The 22,245-nt window shown below is 45.4% G+C and overlaps 1 protein-coding gene across 4 annotated transcripts in view; it reads left to right on the top strand.

Annotated features, from left to right (window-relative positions):
- The window catches only part of ARNT (aryl hydrocarbon receptor nuclear translocator), a 675,339-nt gene that overhangs the window by 285,056 nt on the left and 368,038 nt on the right, over positions 1–22,245 (top strand). For all 4 annotated transcript variants that reach the window (XM_069649742.1, XM_069649743.1, XM_069649741.1 and 1 more), the window contains exon 7: positions 11,464–11,566. In XM_069649742.1, coding sequence (XP_069505843.1) covers positions 11,464–11,566 — 103 coding nt within the window. The remainder of the gene's footprint in view (positions 1–11,463; positions 11,567–22,245) is intronic.

Below are 22,245 nucleotides of genomic sequence, written 5' to 3'. Positions count from 1 at the left end.
GTTCGTGAACTTTGGACCTGTGAATCAAGGGAAGGCTCTCACGAAGTCTTCTATTTCCAGATGGCTCTCCGGCTGCATCATGCACTGTCACCGGTTGGCTAACCGACCGCTGCCAGGCCGTCCGAGAGCCCATTCGACCAGAGCGATCGCTGCTACTACGGCATTCTCATTTGGTGTGCCCCTGCTGGACATCTGCAGGGCTGCTACGTGGAGGTCGACGCACACCTTCACGAGATTCTACTGCGTCGATCGGGATTCCAGGGAGGAGTCCAGGGTCGGCCAAGCAGTGCTGCGCAACCTGTTCGCTTAAGGTGAGCCTGGTGAGGAGGTAAGAGATGCTTAATGTTGAGTTTTTTGTATTGCTTAATGTTGAGCCTTTTACCACCCCCCGTGGTTGTGCATGTGTGTACTGCTATTTAATCTTATATTCATGAGCATGTGAATCCATGCCAGACCCCATGCTGGAGAAGGAACAAGTTACTTACCTGTAACTGTTGTTCTCCAGCATGGGTCTGGCATGGATTCACATGCGAACCCTCCCGCCTTCCCCTCTGCGGCTCTTCACTTGGTCATACTGTCACTTCACGTGCTACCAAATCTGAAGATGGCTGCCAGAGGCGGGGCTTAGGTAGAGGGCAGTCATTGGCTGTGGTCAGTATGACGCAGAGATCAGTGATTGGTTACTACTAGGAAAGACAGATCAGAAACGAAACTGATACTGATTTTTTCTTTACCGAGGATTCCCAGCCTGATGACGGGGAATATTCATGAGCATGTGAATCCATGCCAGACCCATGCTGGAGAACAACAGTTGCAGGTAAGTAACTTGTTCCTTCAGTTGAGACTAGTTCTGCATTTGTAGCTTGTAATTCAGACAGGCTACCAACCCTTGAGATGGTTAATGCAGGTGAAGGGGGAGAATCCTAAATTGTTAAGGTGGTCAATCAGCCTCCAAGGGTTTGTTTTCACCATAGAACACATGCCTGGGTGTAATCGACAAAATGCTGATGGTCTCTCCAGAAAGTATGACCGACTGGATTATGAGATTTATCCAGGAGTAGATTAAATCCTCCTGTCCCTTAGTCTGGGGTGTTGAGAGGGGACAAGTGTTGGGGAGAATTCTCATTTCTGTGCTCAGTCCCTTCTTTAGGACTTTTAATTTTAAACCTGGAGTGAGTGAGACCTTTTTCTCAGTCCCTTATGTATTTTTATCTGATTTGGACTCTGTGTTTCTTTTTGTTTTGGAGTCTGACAAACTCCATAGGCATCCCCTTTTGTATTGTGGCACACAGCACCCTCAGTGCAGTGTCACAGAGAATTCCTTTCGATTTAGGTTTAAATACCTTCCCTTGGATAAACTATTATTTTCCTAGAGTAGTAAAGGGAAATTGACTTTACTTACTTTTTCTCTTTGTAGACCCAGCATATCCCACCCTATGTGTCGTGCTGTGGGGGTTACTTAGTATGCCCTTTGTCTACTTTCTCATGTAACATTTGTATGTTGCCCTCACTACAATTAATGGCTGGTGGCAGTGGTTTAATGTTCCTACCATTGTGCGTTTGACCGCAGGCTGAATCTCCAGCTGCAGTATTGCACCCATGGGTGCCCATTTTGTCAAAATGGCCCAAGTCTTCTTTTTTCGCCATTTCTTGCGTGTGAGTTCTTTCTTGGGATTTACTCTGCGTCCCAAGCCAGGTTTGGTCCCTTTCTTCATTTTGTCTTTGGCAGGATTCACAGGTGAAGCCTACCTCTGGCTCCAGCATGTCTGTTAGGGCAGGAAGCGAGTGAGGTTCCGGAAACTCCCTGTGCTTAGTCTCCTTAGTCTCCTTGATTACAGGAATACCCCAAAGGTGATTGGCTGGTTGGCTGGTTGGCTGTCCTTGGAGGAGAGTCACCCCAAAAAGTCATACATAAATTACTTGTATGGCTAGGAAAGGGTTAACCTATACTTCATTGGGGGATTGTGAAGTACTTAACTGTTCAGAGAACTTGTTAACCTTTGTTTCCTTCCCTACCCTAACCTTTTTCCCCTTTACATAACTCCAGTATTGCATTAAGTGTAAAAGTGATTTATCAATGTCCACAGTGTTCTTGCTATTGAAGTCACCTGAGGTTATAGGAAGTGCCTGTGTGCCATCCCCCCCATTGTGACACATAGCACCTTCAGTACAGTGGCACAGCGAAATCTCTTAGATTCCCCAAAGGTTTAAATGCATTATCTTGGTGAAACTGCTGTTTCCAAGAGCATTGAAGTGAAATTGACTTTACACACTATCTTACCATAGGGTGCTGGAGGGGTTACGTAGTACTTTGTCTAGTTTCTCAAGTAACATTTTTATGTTCCCCTCTCCACAATTAATGGCCGGTGGCAGTGGTTTATCTTTTACTACCATTGTGTTTTTACAGTGAGCTGTGTTTTGTCAAAATGGCCCTGGTCTTTTTTTTTCGCCATTTCTTGTTGGAAAGGTCCTTCTTGAGATTTACATTGCGCACCAAACCAGGCTTGGTCCCTTTGTTCGTTTTGTCTTTGGCGGGATTCACAAGTGAAACCCGCCTCTGGATCCAGTATGTCTGTCAGGGGCAGGAAGTGAGGGAGGTGCCTGAAACTCCCTGTGCATAATCCCCTTGGTTACAGGATTGCACCCAAAGGTGATTGGCCGGCGGGCTGTCCTTGCAGGACAGCCACCCTGCTGTGAGATTGACAGCTAGGCTGAAATTAATGGAAGAAACCTGCATAAAGGGCGAGTCTTTTTGGCTTGGAAGGCAGAGTCGACCACTGGATGAAGGAATCTGAAGAAGAACTTGGAAGAGACGCCTGCTGCAACTCCTGGACCGTTGGTTTGCCCGGGGAAGCCCTGCTGCTGTGCTGAAGCTGGGAATTCGTTTCGACTAGAGAAGCCCTGCAAGGACGACTTCTCCCCTTGGGTTGGTGGGACCAATCAACCCCAAAGTGAACTCGCCTGGACATCCTCTCGAAGCTGGCTGTACTACCACTACCACTGCTGCTGCTGATGGAACCGAAAGTGCCAGGGAGAGAAACACCAGATCGGGTGCATCACTTTTAATTTGGACCCGAGCGCCAAGAAAATCCTCTGAATTTCCTTGAAGCAGGACTGACCAAGCCTGAGCCACCTCAACAGAGTGGACCCCAGATGCGAGGAAAGTCTGAAGTGCTATCCGAGAACCGCAGGGTTGCTATTTGCTATAGGCGCAGGGAGCTTAAACTGTGAAGTGCTGCTGAATTGAAGATTGCCCATTGCTGCCGCCGACCTGCCCATTGTGTTGCAGGAGTCCACAGACGTCCTCCCTCTTGTCCCCACGACTGAGGCCCAGGAACAACAGGATCTGCAGAGCCACACAGGCACAGAAGCCAGCTGGAATAATTTCTTCTAACCAAAGGTATTGTGTATCTAAGAGGACTTACCTCTTGTTGTGTATACTTGCTTGCTCTCAGTTGAGACTTGTCTTGGTTGCCATTGCAAAGTTGATTTCAGCTCTTTCCCTCACAAGCCTCCCAGCTTGTGGCCCTTCAAGTGAATCTTATTTCTAAAACTTTTCTAAAAACATTGTGCAAGACTTTTACTCGCCTGCAAAGAAGATCTTCAGCTCCCCTAGACTGTGTTCAGCTAACATTGACTGTCCTGGCTCCCTGCCAGACTCCTCTTACCTCTGACTTTGTACTTTTGCCTTTCCCCCAGGAAAGGGTTCATTTACATTGCATTGGAGGGTTTTAAAAGTGCTTACCAGTTTATGAATTATTTGTTAACATTTTGTTTTATTCCCATATCGAATCCTTTACACCAAACTCAGTATTGCTCTAAATGTACCAGTGATAATTCAATGTCCACTGTTTCCTAGCTATTTAACTCACCTGGGGTTGAAGGAAGTGTCTGTGTGCCATCCCCATTTGGTATCATTTGATTTAGAGAAAGTGTGTTTTGAAGTGTACTGTAAGTGTTACATGTTTTGCTCCCTTCTGAAGAAGGCTTTTATAACTGACTGTTAAATAAATTAATAATTGTTTAATCAAGAAACCTTGAGTGTAAGTGTTTATTTGAATAACTGTCACTGTGAAACTCTGTTACAACCCTACTGGTCACATTGACCCCTCTTTAGATAAGCCTGGCTGCTCAGCCACACTACCATCCTGTGTAGCACAGACTTATACCAAAGGTTGGGTTCCCTATTGCCAGGAGGGCAAGGTTGCTGTAGTCTTCCAAAGGATATTGCACACAATCTTGCCTAACACCCTTTCAGATGAAGGATTCTTTTTAAACTGACTGTTAAATTAATTAATAAATAATTATTTTAATAAGAAAGTATAAGTGTTATTTGAATACTTGTCACTGTGAATCTCTATGTTGCACCTCTACAGGTCACATTGACCCCTCTTGAGATACGTCTGGCTGGATACGTCTGGCTGCTCAGTCACTCTAACAACTTGTGTAGTACAGACCTATACCAAGGTTTGGGTTCTCTAATGCCAAGAGGACAAGGCTTGTGTTGTCTCCCACAGGGTTAATGCATACAATATTGACTAACACAGGCAAGACGTGGTCCAGGGACGGCTAGCCCACACGGCTGACAGCAGGCATCTCTCCAGTCGTACTTGACTAAGACCTTCCAGAGCAGGATCCCCTGATGCAGGGATGCTGAATTTCAGCAGTTCCGGTGACGAACGCGTAAAAGGTGACGATTCTACTGAGGTAGCCCACCGGATGGTCCAGGGACACTTCCAGTTGGCTGACCAATTTCAGTTTGGGCTACTGTGGTAGAAATGTCCCTGTTCTGTGTTTCGCCTCGGAAACTTCTTGGGTCTCTAGCTTCTTCTGTCAGTAGCCTTTCTGCGAAAGTTAATCATCCCTGCATGAACGAGTCCCGAAATAGGAGGCTTCTTTCAACTGCGACAACTTTGACACTTGCTGATGCCGTGCATCGGTGACTGTCGATGAAACCGGTTTTCTAGGTTGAGTGCCCTAGAAGAGAACAGCACCGGTGCTTGCTGCATTCATCCACAGGGACAGGTTGCACCAGCTCCTAGGCCTGCTCGTAACTTCTCTCCCTCTGGCCCCCTCCCCCCACTTTGCCCCCCCCAAAAGTGTCCCCACTGCACTGCATTGTAAGACGCTGTGTGCTGTTTAAATGTTACCAGAAAAGGGAAAAATAGTTTCCCAGTACTGATAGTCTGAAGGGCTGATCAGTTTCCCCAGAAAAAAATGGACAAAGGCCAAGGGAGTGAAGCTGAACGCTTCACTTCTTTGTAAAACGTCAGGATGGGTCCGAAAATGGAAGCAAAAAGTCTGGGGGTCCATAGAACATGGAGGTAAATTTGCCTAAAGAGAAATCTTTCCTAACAGAGATTGGACTTGGAACTCCACAGGCTCTCGGGTTGTGTGACAAGATGCCTCCCCCTGTAGTTCCAGCTGAGCAGCACAGAGTGACTTTGCAGGACCACCTTCTTTGTCTCCATCCGAGGGTCACCTCTGCTGTTCATTGAGGTCTCCTCAGGTCTTGGTGGTCCCCTGAGCTAGTCTGCATCGTCGTTATCGTCTTCTCATCGTGCCAGAGTCATCCAGCAGAACAATCAGAGGTACAATATTGACAGAGCACGGAACCGCTGACCAGCCAGACCCCAGGCCCATCCAGCAAGTGACCTCTGCATCAACCGAAGTCCCACTGTAAGGGAACCAATACCCTAAGTGTGCCATGCATACTCAGACACCCTGGGAGGTGGTGGTGGGGGTTCTGAAGCAATCCGATTATGTGAGTTGAGTTTACATACTGATTTCTATCCCCTTCCCATAGGGTTCAATGGGCACAATGTCCTCGTCCTACCTCTCCTATGCCTGCTCTCGATCGTGGGCATTTTGACCAAGGATCCCCCTGGTCTTCCCCACAGGTGGTGGGGATTGGGAGAGGACCCTGAAAGAACTTTGGTTGCTCTCTTCGTAATTCATTGGAACACGTATACCTACATGTTGGCTTTGCCAACAATTAATTTGCTTTTTTAAAAGTCCCTAATCTCCCTACAAAGGACTATCTTATGGACTTGCAACTTTTTGGGCACTAGGACCCATCTTCTTTAGTATGGAAGGACTTTTAAATGCTTTGGACTTATTTTATAAGGCAAGTATAAATATTTTAAAACTGTTCTAATTACTTGCCTGGTTGAAACTAGTTTTACAATGCGCACCTGTTTTTCTTCACTGATTTTATTGCACGCAGTTCGCTAATATTCTTAATTGAATCTGGTCTGCCTGTCTAAAAAGTGAAGTGTTGATGCTTTTGTTAGGCACGATTGTATGCAGTAACCCTGTGGAAGACTACACCAGTCTTTGTCCTTTTTGGTATTAGGTAGCCCACCTATTGGTATAGGTCTGTAGTACACAAGTTGGTAGAGTGACTGAGCAGGCAGACTTATCCTAAAATGGGTAAATGTGAGCTCTAGCATCGACATCCACATATACAAATATCCAAATAACACTTACACTCAAGGTTTTCTAGTAAATGAATATTAAATATTTATTTTAACAGTCAGTTTTAAATAAGCCTTCTTTAGAAAGGGCAATATGCAACAATGAAAATACACTTCATAACACTCAGATTTAGAATAAGTAAGTAGATACTCGTTACCACAAAAATAACTCTAACATCATAGAAAAACCAAAGGGGGAAAATTAAAAGGTTTAGGAATCCCATAAAATCGGATTGCAGAAGCCCCATAAATGGAATTCTAACCGAAGAGGTAACATTGGGTTTTGCTCTTCCGTTCTAAAAACCAAATCCAAAACACTGCATTCTAAATCCTAAAACTATGTCTTGAATGTTTAGAGATTTCTGCTGAAGACATTCCCTAAAAACATGATACTAGGACGCCATCTGCTTGTGAAACACTTGGTATTCTTTGCTTGCCGAAACTTATATGAAGAATATATTATAACTACTATATTGAGTAGACAATCCGTAATTGTAAATTTCCCTCACCCTTCGCACTTGAGTACAACTTTGACTGCTGTGCTAAAATGTATACCTGTGAAAGGTAGTGTGACTTGGATGTCATCCCGTCTCCTCTACTGGTAGCCCCTTCCCATGAGGCCAGCGAGGTGAGGCTGCTATCCGATAATCCCCCAGGGGGTGGTACTCAGTTGGGGGATTTTATGGGGAGGGAACCCCCCTATGAGACTAGGGATGACTATCCGGGAGGACGTTGTATATCCAAACTATACCGCAACCTACCACATCCTCCCATCCTATACAGGGTGTCATAGTTCCATGTAGTTGGGTATGGTAAATCATCCAACCCACTTAAGAAATACTGAGACGAGGAAAAATAGGGACTACCTAGGTGAGTCATATGTAAAAACTGGGATGAAGAAGAATCCAAGTAACCCAGTTGAGAATGATAACACCAGTACCAAGATACAGAAAAGGTGTGGAGTAATCAAGAGCGCTCTGCGTAACCAAAACCTGCATTCTTGTCAATCTGGGCAATATGTGAGCAACTGCAACATAAAAAGGGAAGGAGTGAAGATGGCATTTAGTCCTCCTTAGAGTAGCTGCAAGCAGGTCAGCAGTGCAGCGAAGAGAAAACCGGCAAGCTGAGATGTGAGGCAAGAGGGTGAAGCCTACGAAAAGAGTCAGAAGAGGAAGGACCCTTCTCCCGACTGGAAAGCAGGCTGCCGATCCGAACTGAAGAGCCGGGACGACACGGTGCACGTTGGGACGGCAGGCCAGCGGGGAGCAGCAGCAATAGAGATGCCATAGGAAGAGAGAGAATTGTGGGACCAGCCAGAGCCTAAACCGAAGCTCCTTGAAGGTAGGGACTTGGCGGGGCTAGCTGGTGGGGACAGAAGAAGGGGCTTAGGGCCCTAAAAAGAAGCGTGGAAGTACGCTAGAGAGCTGGGCTGAGAAGAAAGCCTTGTAAAGAGACTGAACACATAATTTCACCTAAAGTAAGGGTCTGGAACCCCCAAGTGTAGAAAAGAAAATCTAACAGTTATATGGACAACAGCAGTACCTGGTAGGATAGAGAACTGGGTCTGCTATACGACCAGTAGAGAAGCCAGAGAAAGACCAGGGGAAGGGAGGGAGTCCTTCACCCCTGGTGTTGTGAGAAGCTGGATAAAGGCCAGGGGAAAGGGAGTCATTTCCTCTGGCATTGTGAGAAACCCAAAAAGAACCAGGGGAAGAAGGGCATACCCCCTGGTGCTGAGAAGACATCACATCTGATATTGCGTAATAGATACCCCACAGAATTAAGTCTGAACAAGATCCAGGGGAAGAGAGTCCTACCCATGGGATAGAAGCAGAACACCCGGAGAGGCGAAGACTTTCTCCTGGGATCCAACAGTAAAATCGGTAATCCTGGTCAATAAGGAATGCTGATGTTTTGGAACTTTGAACTTTGAGTTTGTTAGGTAAGAATTGGTGCAGTCCAACTGGTGTGGGACTACACAAGACTTATCTCCTATTAGACCGACCTTTTAATATAGGCCTGTACTACACAAGTTGGTAGTGTGACTGAGCAGCCAGGCTTATTTTAAGATGGGTAATATGAGCTGTAGAGCTGTGCAATGAAACTAGTATATGCAAGTATCCAATTAAACACTTAAAGCTATAATAAATTATTTATTTATACACAGATATTTAAAGCATTCTTTAAAAAGCAGTAATTAGCTGTAACATTAATCCCAAGGTAGGATTCAATTCAAACAGTGAACAATAAAGCAGGTGAGTAATTCATTCATATGTTACTCATGTTCCAGCACCCAGAGGTGACGTCATTTGCGGTCAGTATAGCATTTATAAAGTATCACCTTTGCAATATTGAGTTTTTCAGGATGGAAAGGTTAGGGTTAAATCAGAATAGACTGATTGGTTATAAGAACAGTTAGATTCTCCCAAAGGGATGCAGACATTCAATTATCCCAGCATTAAAGTGTCCAACATTTAAGACCTGCGCGGGAACAAACACTGCCAAAGCTAGGTTCAGAAGGAGGCCTTTAAGGAGCCGGAACAGGCAAAGTCAATTGACAAAGTCACATTTCTGATGCTCTTCTTCTTACAAAAATGTCGTTAAATAGTCATTGTTCAAAAGAGAAATCACAGCATCTCAAGAGGAGTCCCCTTTAGAAAGCACAAGCTGCAAGGCCAATGCAGGTAAGTTGAGGTCAACTTGGTGTTGGGTTAAAACACACTTCCAAAGGTAGGAAGCACTCGAAATGGCAAAAGGATAAAATACCCGAAGCCCCACAGTACCTTGAAAATGAAGAAAGTGTTCCAGCTGTTTTCCTTCACAATGCAATGCAGAAGACCCTTGCACCTGGTCCTTGGTTGTGGTGACAAAAGTGAGGACGTCTGGCGGGCTCCTGCTGCAGCACTCGAGAGAGGGACTCAGCAGCAATGTATTTCCATTGATTCAGCTCCTCTTTGAGGTTTTCCCCCTTTTCCTCCGCGCCAATGAAGAACAAAAAGCTCTGGTTAGAATTTCCTTGATCCCTGGGTCCTGGACTCTGGTGAGGGGACTATGGACGCAGATTCCTTTCTTCTCTAGGGTCATCTGGATGCCTACGATCCGGCTGGATTCAGACTTCGGAAGACAATGCACTCACAAGTGGTCGAGGTACCCCGGTATTGGGCTTCTGCAGCCTTGGAAAGTCACAGCCAGTCGGGGGTTGCATCAAAATAGTTCTCGAGGCTAATTGGTCCCACCAGCCTAAGGGAGAAAGTCGTCCTTTGCGGATATTTCCTGTCGAGTCAAAAACGTTGTCAGCACAGCTGCAGGGCTTCACTAGGACCTTCGCGGTCCAGGAGGGTGTGGTCCAGGATGGTGCTGCTGGCGCCTTTTCTTGTCCTCTGCTTCAGATTCTGTTCTCCAGTGGTCGACTCTCCTTAGTCCCAAAAACCTTGATTTTTATGCAAGTTACCATTCATTCACAGACCTGGGCTGTCAATCACACAGCAGGGTGGCTGTCCTTTCAGGGCAACCAGCCGGCCAATAGGAACTGGTTTCACTCAGGCACACCTAGAGACAAAGGACATACTTTCGGGACCCTCCCTTACTTTCTGCTTCCCAGACACACTGGCAAAGGCAAACTACACAAAGGGCTCAAACCTGATCCAAACAACAGAGTAAACACCTAGAAGAAACTAACAAGAAATGGATTTTGGAAAAATGGCCACCCGTGTGTGCAGCACTGCAGCTGAAGTATCAGCCTGCAGATACATGTCACTATGTCACTAGGTAGTTAAAAATAAACCACTGCCACCAGCCATTCAAGTGAGTTAGTGTAACAAAATGTTACATGAGGAAAGGGTTAAAGGAATTACCAGGTAACACCCCAGCACTCCACCTAGGGTGGTACGTGCTGGACCCATAAAATAAAGGTAAGACAGGAGTCCTCTTGCTATTCTTGGGAACAGTAGTTCACCCACGAAAATGTAGTTAAACATTTTGAGAAGTCCAAGGGACTTCTCAGTGGCATTGCACAAAAGGTGCTGTGCGGCACAATGCAAAAGCAGATGCCTATGGAGTTTACCAGACTCCATAAAACACCAAGGAACATGGAAAATCAGTTAGGAAAACACATGAGTGAGTGAAAAAAAAGGTCCACTCACTCGGGAGTAAAATTTAAAAAGCCTTGAGTCCAGCAAAAGTGTTGGGGAGGGGGGTCTCTAAGGTTGAAGGGAATTGGCACAGAAATGAAAATTGAACCAAGAACATGTACTCCTCGTGCAGACTTTATACTTTGAACTTTGTTTTCACCTTGGAAAAGGATTTTGACCTGGGGAAGGGATTCATTCCCTTGCAGGACAGTCCCTTGCTTTACTGGACCTAGAGTCTGCTCTCCAGAAGAAGGGAGACATTTTTCTGCACTAAGAAGACTTACCAATCATTTAGTTTAATTAGAAGTGTAAAGGAAAGAAATAGGTTTCTGAAACAGGACAGTGAACTTATTATTTTTTCCTGGACATTATGATGAACTTTAGTGTTTTGGTTGAGGCAGGGAAACCCCTCTTAGAAGATAAAGTTAGGGGTTTCTCTTTATTTTTTTGAACCAATATAGCCAAAAGAATACCACCTGTGTTGGTTTCCACCTTCCATACCCTTACAGTAGGCATATTCAGAGAAGACCTGCATCCTGCATGCTTTCTCTTCCAGAATCCTAAATGTATCATCTATGCCACTCCCCACAATGTGCAGTTGACATTGATATGGTAAAACAAAGGTCATGTCATATTTTTTCATATTAATAGGTTGCAGGATCCATTTGTGTAGCTGGCCAATCAGAAAAGCCTGTCTTTAGTGAGGGTTTTTGTCCTTATCACTGCTGCTTGCATCAAAGAATGTGCAGTCCTTCCTGTGCCTTAAGGGCATGCTGCTTTGCAGTCATCCAGTGAGCAGTGTCTGTTGTATACCATAGTATAATCATGACATGCATCCTTTTTGCTGCTTCTTTTAGGCCGTATCCTGGATCTGAAGACTGGCACTGTGAAGAAGGAAGGTCAACCGTCCTCCATGAGGATGAGTATGGGATCCCGGCGCTCCTTTATATGCCGCATGAGGTAAGGTCCTGTAAAGATGTAACCACTCTGTTCAGTTGCTATTCCATCTTGGAGTTTCTGAAATGTTCTTTAGGACACGTTAAATTGTGTAATACTGATTTTCATGGTCATTGTTTTATTAGTTCTGTGTCTTTCCTTCTTAATAGCTGTACTATTAAGAAGGGGTATTGAAGGTGCTCATCCCCAAAATACAATTATAGACCAATAATAATGAGGACACACCCCAGTAGGGATTGAGACCAAATAGAATGGTTGAGAGGAGAACAAAGTTTTATCAAAATATATGCATGCAGAGGACTCTGCTGCCTCGAGAGAGCTCTGGTCTACAATACAGAATGCAGTACATTATATGTGTTAGAATCGTCACTAGTGATGATTCTCTATAGGTACATCAAGTTAGATTGGGATTGGTTGAGAACAAAGTTTCAGTATGGCAGTGTAGGGGCCGGCTCCACATGATTGATTAGTGCAGGGCTGTTACTTCGCATGGTAGGTGGTCAGCTGGGCTCATCTGGGTGGTGTGAAGGTCAGGTCAGTTCCACAAGAGGTCATTCTGTCTAAGCTAAGCTACATGCTATCTCCTGACATGCAATGATTAATACAGAATACAGACTAAGTAATAAGGTATGGGGACACCTATAAATTGAAGACCTGTATTTACACGTTCCGGCCTCAGGCCTTTGTAGTTGTGACGGGTACGAGGGCCTTGCCCCCCAGGTGCGTTATCAGTGGGCTTGATCTAAGATTTGTTTGTCATGGCGCCCCAGTGCTTGAGTGAGTGAACTGATAGGTGTTGGTTTTAGGCGGGACATATGATGACATGAGACCAATTATATTGGGGGCACTCGGGTGGTCAGTGGGGAAGGTTCACACTTCTGCTACATCAAAGAAACGTTGGAGGGGCAAAAGGTTACACCGGCAATAACTTCAAAAAGTGGGGGTGAGAGGAGCAAGAGCAGATTTGTGGAGACAAATGGGACAGAATTGAAACTCATCCCCGGTCACACGCAGGACAATGAGCTCAGAGGAAGGATAGAAGAATACAGTTTCTGGTTGCAACAATTCACGCCACAGCATCCGTGAGAAAGAAGCTGGGCTGGCTCAGACATGGGAGGAGGTGGTGGTGGCGGCTCCCTGTGTGCATGGTGCGCAGTGCTTCAGAAGGGGAGAGGTGGCTTCGCAGGGCTCAGGATGCGGCCTAGTCTAGAAATGGAGACCAGGGAAGGGCAAGGAGGACGTCTCCCCACTATTGCATGAGTATTAGGTTTCTTTTGTGCTGAAAGTACAGGGGGGGGATTGACCCTTCCTCCCCTACATTATGTATAGTGGGAGTCCTGAAGTGTCCTCAGATTCTACATAGACCGGCTAATAGACAAGACAAGGTGTTTCTTTTGAATGGTCACCAGTTATTTTTCTTGACATGGTTGCCTTTGTTCCATCTCTTCCAAATTCCCTCTCCTGTGCTTTTCACTGTGCTTAATACCTCCAGCCTGGAAACAGTCACATTGCTTAAATGTTGTGCTTTTAACATGTATGTCGTTTTGGCGGCTTGTTTAATACACATTGTGACGCTGGAAATGCCTTGGATGGACAGGGCCTCCTTGTCCTTGTCCCACTACCACTTTGGACTGTTTTCTGCACATGGGTACTGTTTGAACCCCTGATAGTGCAGCTCTTCATTTATGTTCTTGTTGAAAAAAGACCAATGGGCTACCCTTATGGCGCCATGGGTAGGGGTACACTCGTGTACCCCTAGTGTGTGTTTTTGGGCACATGTGTGTGTTGCCCACAGAACACGGTATGGGCTGGTCGGAGCTAACTGATGACTTTACATTGGCTCTGTGTGTCATCGCTTTTTGAGACACCCAGGCCCTGCTTTAGTAATCAATGGATTCCTGGGCAAAATCAAGATGACCACTGGTGGCCTATTGGTTTCCTTTGCCTTTCCCTCTTGTTTCTCAATGTCCTCAAAAACTCTATCTCTTTTCCCTTCCCCTGACTGTATGCGGGTGGAAGGACCATGTATGGAACTGGGGCTGCCTCCTGCTATACTAGCTGGAGCCTTCTCAGGGATTGCTGTTGTGGGTACACTCTAGGGTTGGGACCTGCCTGAATGGCGAGAGGAGTGAAATAACATCCTATGTTTTGGGTGTCTGGTTTTGGTTGTTTCACAATGCCTGTGGACCTGCCCGAGCCGGCCCTGATTGAAACTGAATGAATGCAGAGAATGCTCTGAAAGGCTGGAAGTTGCCTACAATCCACATCCTGCGTTATGGGTATCTGGTTTTGGGTGAATGGCCTGAATGTCTGAGAGTCTGATTGATAGCTACAAGAATGCATACGGCGTGTGATTTTCTGGCTCAGCCTGAGTGAATGAGGAACATTTTTGTACAAGTAGGGACATCTCACTTTCCTCCTTCTCAGAAGCTTAAAGTCGAAACTGAAGCATAAGCTGAAGTATTGAGAAGCTTGTATCGTGAACCCGGCTGAAGGAAGTTGCTTTTCTGATTCGAGGACTGAACCAGAGCGGACCTGACTAGGCACCTCTTCCCGTAGCTAAGAGTGGACATCTGCAACTGCTGCTCTTCACCGAAGTGTCCTGGTAGCCAGACTTGTGTGCCCGCCGTCCTGAAGAGGTGCTTTCGTTGGTACAGAAGCGGAGTGTCTGGACATCTTGAGCCCAAGAAGTCCACCTGTGTCATCCAGGGGCCAGAGGAGTGTTTTTGACGGCTGGAAGTCAAATTGCTGTGCATCACCAAGAAGACTGGATACCCCGGCATTGTGCTGCTCAACACCTGGTGCTGCCAAAGTTCCAAGTAACACAAGAAATCTTCAAGTTGCATTGCAGCCACAACATCTGCCCGCTTTTCTGCATCAGATAAGATCCATGGTCGCTGCCTGCAGAGGAGTGCCAGCTGGTGGGTTTCCCACCACCAAACACTGAAGAAAGCTTCCTGAATGTCCAGACTTGGTGAAGGTCCACATGGCAGTCCAGTGCTAGAGTCCAAGACCCCAGAAGCCACCGTGCTCTGCAGCACCAAAGAACCTAAAGGCAGGCAACTGCAAAATACTGAAACCCTACATCTACTACTGGCACTGTACCCAGCGCCACCGAAAGTCACTGACGCCCACCCAGGGACTTATCTTCTACATACAAGCCTTCTCGGGGTCCACAGCAAGTTTCATGTTCATGGGCTATCCACAGCCAGCGTAGCAACCCACCAATGTAGACCACCGCCATAGAGACCTTCATTGCTCCCTTTCCGACACTGCTTGTTTGTCTTTTCCTGTTGGACACCGACATCCCAGCAAATCCATCTTCCAAGGGGGAGTGTCCATCCTCAAGGGGCAGCATCGAGTAAAGCAGAGAAACTCCACCACTTTTCCATCCATGGCACCCAAGGTACTGTGACAAGGAAGAGCATCTTCCATCCTCAGGATTCATCCAGTGGTCCTAGATTCATCTTGGAACCTGTCCTCCTGTTGCTTCCCAGATACTATGGGGCAGTGGGATCTATAGAAAGAGAAGCCGACTATTAACATATTTGGACTGGGCTGTAATATACAACATCAAGTACACCTTAACTTTTCCTTACATGTTGCCCAATGGGGGTATTCTCACACAGCAGTGGCTTTTTAAACTAAAGAAAGCATTCTGTCTGTGTTTGAATTATTACCTATCTTTCTACAGTAATGGTTATGAGGTTAACCCTTGCCTAATAATTTCAATGCTTAGTAGCTGTCAGCAGTTGGTGCATTATAACTGAATTTAAAGGTAAGTGGTACCACATAGAACTGTAAATATTAAGTTACATTACACGATTAGATTTCTAGTACAAACAGAGTCTTATTTATTTGTGTACATCTACCTGACTCTTTATATTTTAATAAAAGGACTGTTCCAATTGTTCTTTTATTAAGTGCTTATCAGCTAACCTAGTGTGTGGTGAGGTAATCCAATTCCCCGGCTGTGACCTGCCATGTGGCCAGGGGACGGCAGCCGCGACCTGATCCTGACCCTGGGGGCAGCTATGAGGGAGGATCACATGAGAGGAGACAACTACCAGGGAGATGTTATGGCTTCATTGAATGAACCGCATTCTTCCCCATTTGCCCATGAGGAAAATCCCCTGATACCCAATACCCTAATGCCCTGTTTTTATGTCTCTGCCCCCCACCCATTTAGGGAAAGTAAAGAAACTTTTTTCCAACACCTTTTAGGTCAAACCTTCATCTATGACCTGAAAGATAAAACCCCAAGAATAACTTTTGTTCTAATTTCCCCTTCTAGAAGAACTGATCTTTCATATGGAATCATTGACAGAGACTCCCTAAATACTATGTATCACATGACATCAATGTGCTCCAATTCCCACAACCACCTAAGTACTGAGACGAGGCGGATGAAGGAAATAATGCAGAGCAACGAGAGCCTGAAGCTCACTGAGCGTGCTAGTTTGGTGAAAACACCCTGTGTGCGAGACTTTTAAAGATGGCAACCAAACTATCTGGGGCAGCCCGGGAGAAGATGTCTGATCTCCTGCAGAGGCATGCAGACGCTGGAGACATGCAGTGATGTGGCGGAGCAGAGGAGCTTGCCAGCAGAGAAGTAAAACTGAGCGTGAGGTAAGTGCCGTGGAGATAACGTTGTCGCAACAGGATTGCTGGGCGCTCGGCAGCTCTTAGATGCAGCATTATCCTTACCCGGACCTGTAGGGAAGCAGGCGCGGAGCCGGAGAGACGTTGCATCCACCTAGAGTGGGAAGCAAGCAACAAAGGAACGCTCCGTAAGCATGAACGGGACCAAAGTCGCTCTGAAGAGCCGGTGAGCCAGCCTAAGCAAGGTGGTGTACACTGGGACCCCCAACCCGCCTATAGAGCTAGGGTTTGCCCAATAGTACTTTAAGATAAGATAGCAGCACCCACGAGATGGATGGGGGTGCAGATTAATACTCCAACACCAAATCAATAATGACAACTCAACGGTTTGGCAAAGGGAGTCCATTTAAGGACAAGTACAAAAAACCGGGAGTCTCATGAATATCAGCGGATGCGTGATCTTCTCTCTTGCTTCACAACTCCAACGAACTTCATAAAAAAACACATAATCTATACAAAAAATCCATCATCACTGACGTGTAACACTTAAATGTTGGATTGCAATTCTATTTGTTCAGGAAAGGTAACTTTAATATAGGTACTATATCTGTGTATGGTAACGCAGTAAGGGGATTGGGTAAGCACTGTCAGGTGGGGAATCTAAGCCCTTCCTTCAAAATGGCTACTGTAGACGTCACTTAAAGTACAACGTCCTATTGATTCTACTAACTATAGGACCCTAGATTGATATGATATGATAGTTTATATATATATAGCGCCTATACACAATGTGTTTCAAAGCGCTTCAAGGCAAGGGAGGGAACAAGGGAAAATACAACCACATTCTTACAGGCCATGAACAGTAAGGATGTGAAATTAACTATCGTTCTCGGCCTGACGACATTTCAGATAGTGCAAGAGCTAAGACATAGATAAGGAAGGGAGGGGGAGAGTGGGAAGGAAATGGAAACAGACAGGCGACTACCGTACTAGGCCTGACGACATTTCTGGTAGAGCCGGAGAAAAACAAAAGGTGAGGGAGAAGGGTGCAGAAAGGGAGGGGAGGAACAAAACAAGGGACTATCATACTAGGCCTGACGACATTTCAGATAGTGCTGGAGGGTTGGTGAGGAGGAAAAAAACAGTAATGGGAGGGTGGAGGAAACAGACAAGGTTGCTATCATATTAGGTCCAGGAACAATTCTGATAGAGTAAGTGCATAGAAGAAAGTAAGGGGAAGAGATAGGAAAAGGGAGAAGGGAAAGGAGGAGAGAACAGAGAGTAAGCAGTCAAAAAGAGTGGAGACGCAAGAGTGGAGAGCGAATACAATTGCAGAAGTCAGTAGTAACACATAATGTTGCAAGCCAGGATACAAGATGAAGATGGGAATAGCATGATTCAGGGCCACCATGAGTACAAGATGCAAAGGAAGTCCAGAATGAGAGTTGGGAAAGAGTGACGCACCGTGAATGAATGAAGTCCATAAAAGTCAAATCCAGCATTGGCCACAAGACGGTGATGGTAAAGGAAGGCACCAGGTGGCCGTGGCTTGCTAAGTGGTGAAAAAGAGCAGGAAGCAGGAAGGCACAAGGTGGGCGGGGCTTAGGCCAGGAGACCTAGATCCACTTGCACCTGCTCCCCATCTTCAAAGGAAAAGAAGCTGGAGGGCTCCTTAAATAGGGAAACAGAGCGGCAAGCAGGAAGGCACCAGGTGGTCGTGGTTTGCTAAGTGGTGAAAAAGAGCAGGAAGGCACCAGGTGGGCAGGGCTTGCTAAGTGGTGAAAAAGAGCGGCAGGCAGGAAGGCACCAGGTGGGCGGGGCTTAGGCCAGGTGACCTAGATCCACTTGCACCTGCTCCCCATCTGCAAAGGAAAAGAAGCTGGAGGGCTCCTTAAATAGGGAAATGGAGCAGCAAGCAGATTACTTGGTCCATTATGATTGGGTTGGCACCAACCCCACTCATACTTTTCCACTTTGCCTAGCAGCATGCAGAATGGTCGGCCAGGTACAGGGTACCCCCTGGCCTTCCTCCAATTATTGTTACAATCAATCATCACTTTAGTGGCCATGTGTCAATTATTTCACTTTGGTTGGCCGTGAGACCGCATTTCCTATCTGGAAAAGTTCTGATATCTTTGCCTGGCCCACTGCCATGCGTAGGTGTGAAAGTGTCACTTCTCCTCGCTCGGCTGGTCGCGTGATTCAGACACCGTGAATGTGTATTTGATTTTCGTTTCACCCACCACCTGCCTTCAGTTTCTTATTTCGACCTTTCAGAGCAGGATATTCTGTTCTTTGCTTCAATGAATTGTAGCTACTGTTCATCCATTTTAACTGATACGACCTTGGTCTTCCTGGCACGATTTGCCTATGCTGAGTTTTGTTTTTGCCGCTTATTCTTCATTTTGCTAAATATGAAGCTCTCCTTGTGTGACCTTTAGTAACCTTTGGGTTGATTCTGCTTCTTGTGCAAAGTGGAAGTATACTTCTATAACATGCTTCTTTTGAGGTAGATATGTATAGGTGGCGCTTGCCGCAGTCTGTCTTCTACTAAGCATAGCAAGCCGCACGATTTTCTTAGCTTTCTTGCATATGTACATGCGTAAACTGGTTGAATATCTTCATCATGCTTACAGCGTAAGCTTCTTACATTTGACATCGCCTTTTTACTTTAGGTCCATGATGTCCCTAGTTCATGGCGTCTCCGTCTCTTTACGTCATTCTCTGGTCGTCATCTTTTCTATATGCGATTCAGTCAGGGTTCTTGTGTCGTCACCATTTGTCTTCCATTAAGACCTGTTAGGTTTCTTCAGGGACTGTACTTGGACGATCTTCGTTTCGTTTCATTTGTTGATATGGTTTTCTCAATGGGTACCTTATGGTTTCTTAGGTATTTGTACTTCAATAGGTGCTGTTCTTCGGATAGGTACTGGACAGACCTTGCGGGCTGTACTTGGGACCTCCTCTAAACTCCCCCCTCTGGGCGATTCATCGACCACTTTCATCTTTTCCTTTGGGTCCACCTTCTTTGGTTCCTCTATATTCCCTTTTACGTCATTATTTGGGTCTATTCTTTCTTCATCTTCTGGGTCTATACATGATGGTATGAAGAAATGTCTCTTTGGGGTCCATATTTTTATGACTCCTTTTAAACTTCCTGCTGTTCTCATGTGTTCGTCCTTCTTCCATGTCATTAGTTGACACTGTCCATTTGGGCTGCAGTAAACCCATCTTCCCACATAATTTCCATGCTTCCTGGAATATAGAAACTTTGTTCCTTCTGGTTCATGAATGCTGGCCTTCACAAAGTCTTATTTCCTCGTCAGTCAGGTCTTTGGGCTTCCATCCTGGCTCGACATCAATCATGATCTTCATCACTATGGCTTTTTTCAAAGTTTTCTGGCACTGAGAGATTATTATCTTGATAACACAGAATCCTAGTAATATCATCACTAGCAGGGTTCTTAGGAATTTGAATGCATCTGCCATCCATTGTGGAACCCATGAAAATCGTTATCCAAACCAACTGTTGTCTACTTCGTCAGTTTCATCAATCATTTGATTCTGTAGGTTCGTCAGCACACCTATGGCTTCTGTTAAGGTTCCATTTTCTTCGTCGTGAGATTGTGCAAAAATTGGAGAATCATGTTGCACATTTATACAAACACCTCCATCCATAGCTGTGATCATGTCAAGTACATAGCTGTTCTGGAGAGTCATCAGTCAGATTTCCCTCAACTCTTCTTTAATTGCATTGAATCCTTTTATGGTTGTGTTGATGGTTTGCAGTAACTCCCATCTGGTTATCTGCAACCATTTAGTATTTGCTCCAACCTGAAATCTTGGCATGAAGATTGTCGTGAACACTGATGAAGTGAGGCTGAATAGCATGTGTTCATATGCGATTGCATGAAAAGCTTCTTCTGATTTGGCAGAAAAGTAATTCTCTCTCTTCATTCCATTCAGCAGTTCCACAGCTCTCTTCTTCCTCAGGTGAGCATCTGCTTTCGGGAAACTGTCAATGTTCAGGTGACTTTTCGGGATCACCAACGCTGGAACGTGGACATTCACTATTATGCATATACCTCCCCAGTTTCTCGGCAGCCTGATGTATGCTTTGGATCCACATGCCCAATAATGATCCATAATTACTGCAGTTCCATGTACCATTCCTGGAGCATCAAAAACTTGTCCACAGTTCTGATTCCCTCCAATCTTTCTAATGCCATTATTCCTGAAGCAGAATTTTGAGCTTTCCAGTGGCACTATCTGCAAGGGTCCTCCTCAGTCTTCGACCCATGTCAGCAGTTTTGCAAGCTTTGGCCACAATGGCTTGCATCCATTTCACACTATGTTGATGGTAGGCTCATATTGACCGAGGACCATCCATGCTCTGCAAATCGCTACTTCTTTCTCCCATCCGTCTGGTGAAAGCACTGTTCCCCAAATCTGCATTTGAGCTCTGTTTTTCCAACTCCGAACCTCTTTTGGAGTTTTTCCTTGGATATTTAGCTTCTGATTTGCTTCTCTTCTGATTTCTGCTCCTTTTGGCTCCAGGCTTCTCATGTCTAATCACAATGTGTTTCATTTTTCCTTTGTTTCCTGTCTTTATGTCCTGGACATAATCGTCTTCATTTGGATCGGTTGCTTCAGTCGCCCATTTCAGTGAGGCATCACTTCCCATGAATTGGCCTCTGGTCTTGCACATTGCTATGTGTGACAGACAGTGGTCTGTTTGGACATCAATTTCTACAGCTACAAAGATTTTTGACTTCCCCATGCTGTAAGGTAGGAGTTCACAAACAAAGCATTCCCCCTCTGAACTTCGTCTTCCAACTTCTTTCATGTGCTGGTACCAGATGTTGTTTCCCAAATGTGCTGTGCTGTCCAAGTAATCGTTTAGTTCACTGTCATCTCCTTGTATGCTTCTCTTGACTCTTAAGGTTTTCATGTAGTTTGCTATAACTACATCATTGAATGCATCTGTATGGCTTCTTCTTGCTGGAGAATTCTAAGGTATCCTGATCCATGATGCAGGTTTCTTCATCTGTGCCAGTAGAGTGGAGGAAAGTCTGGCAATTCTTTCTATTTCTTCTTGCCTATTCCTGGCTCTGGCTAATGATGCCCATATTGATTCTGATATCCGCTGTGCTCGTGAGATTTTCTTTGAGCTTGTCTTTGTCTCCATCAGTGTTGTATCAGGGGTGTTCATTAATGCTATTTCTGTTGGTTTCCTCTCCAACTCTTTTTGTCTCTTCAAAGGTTCATTTTTTCCCACCTGTCTTATCACTTCACTCATTGTTGGCTGCCCAACCTTCCTTTCTTCTTTGGCCTGTGGTTCGGCAGTTATTGACACTAGGCCTGGCGTGCGTGTGTGCGTGCATTCAGTGTTTGCATGCGTGCGGTTGTCAGTAACTTTTTTACATTCATACTCTGCCGACCCTGTCTGCGGCTTTTCAATTTGCTTGCTACCACAAGTGTGTGTGTGTGTGTGTGTGTCATTGCTAATCACATCCATCTCAAGTTCATTCATTCCACCATCAGACCTCCTAGGGACTGGAATGACTATGTAAGGTCTGGGTGCCTTCGTAGGCTTCATGCGTGCATCATTAGGTGGGTGCACTGGAATTGGAACGCTTTGTGCACAATAAAAAAATGCAGTTCTAATCGTCAGTGTCAGTAAAACAATGATGAATATAATGCATAAGTACATAATACCCCTGTAGGTTAATCTGCAGCATTTAGTTCCAGAAAAATATGGACGTCTCTCCTGCTGAAGGAGGACGACGTTGCTGCTTTGAATCCCCATCTCGATCATCCGTTGAAAGATGATAACTTTTAATACACTCTTAATATTATTTCTGGATTCTGCTGGTTCTGTTTGTGTGTAGCAGGTACTTAAAACAATTTGTCCCCCTTTGTCTGAACAATGGATTATCTATTATCTCTGGACACAGTTCTCTTGCTAGGCTATGGGAAGTGTCAAAATCAGGCAATAATTCAGCAGGTCTCTTTGCTGTGCATGTTCAAAATATATATCACAATCGGTGCCTCTGATTTGCTTCATTCCCGAAGACTTG

This window comes from Ambystoma mexicanum, chromosome 1p, assembly GCF_040938575.1.
Source record: "Ambystoma mexicanum isolate Mex_15411 chromosome 1p, UKY_AmexF1_1, whole genome shotgun sequence".
NCBI lineage: Eukaryota > Metazoa > Chordata > Amphibia > Caudata > Ambystomatidae > Ambystoma > Ambystoma mexicanum.
This window is presented reverse-complemented; position numbering and strand designations above follow the sequence as displayed.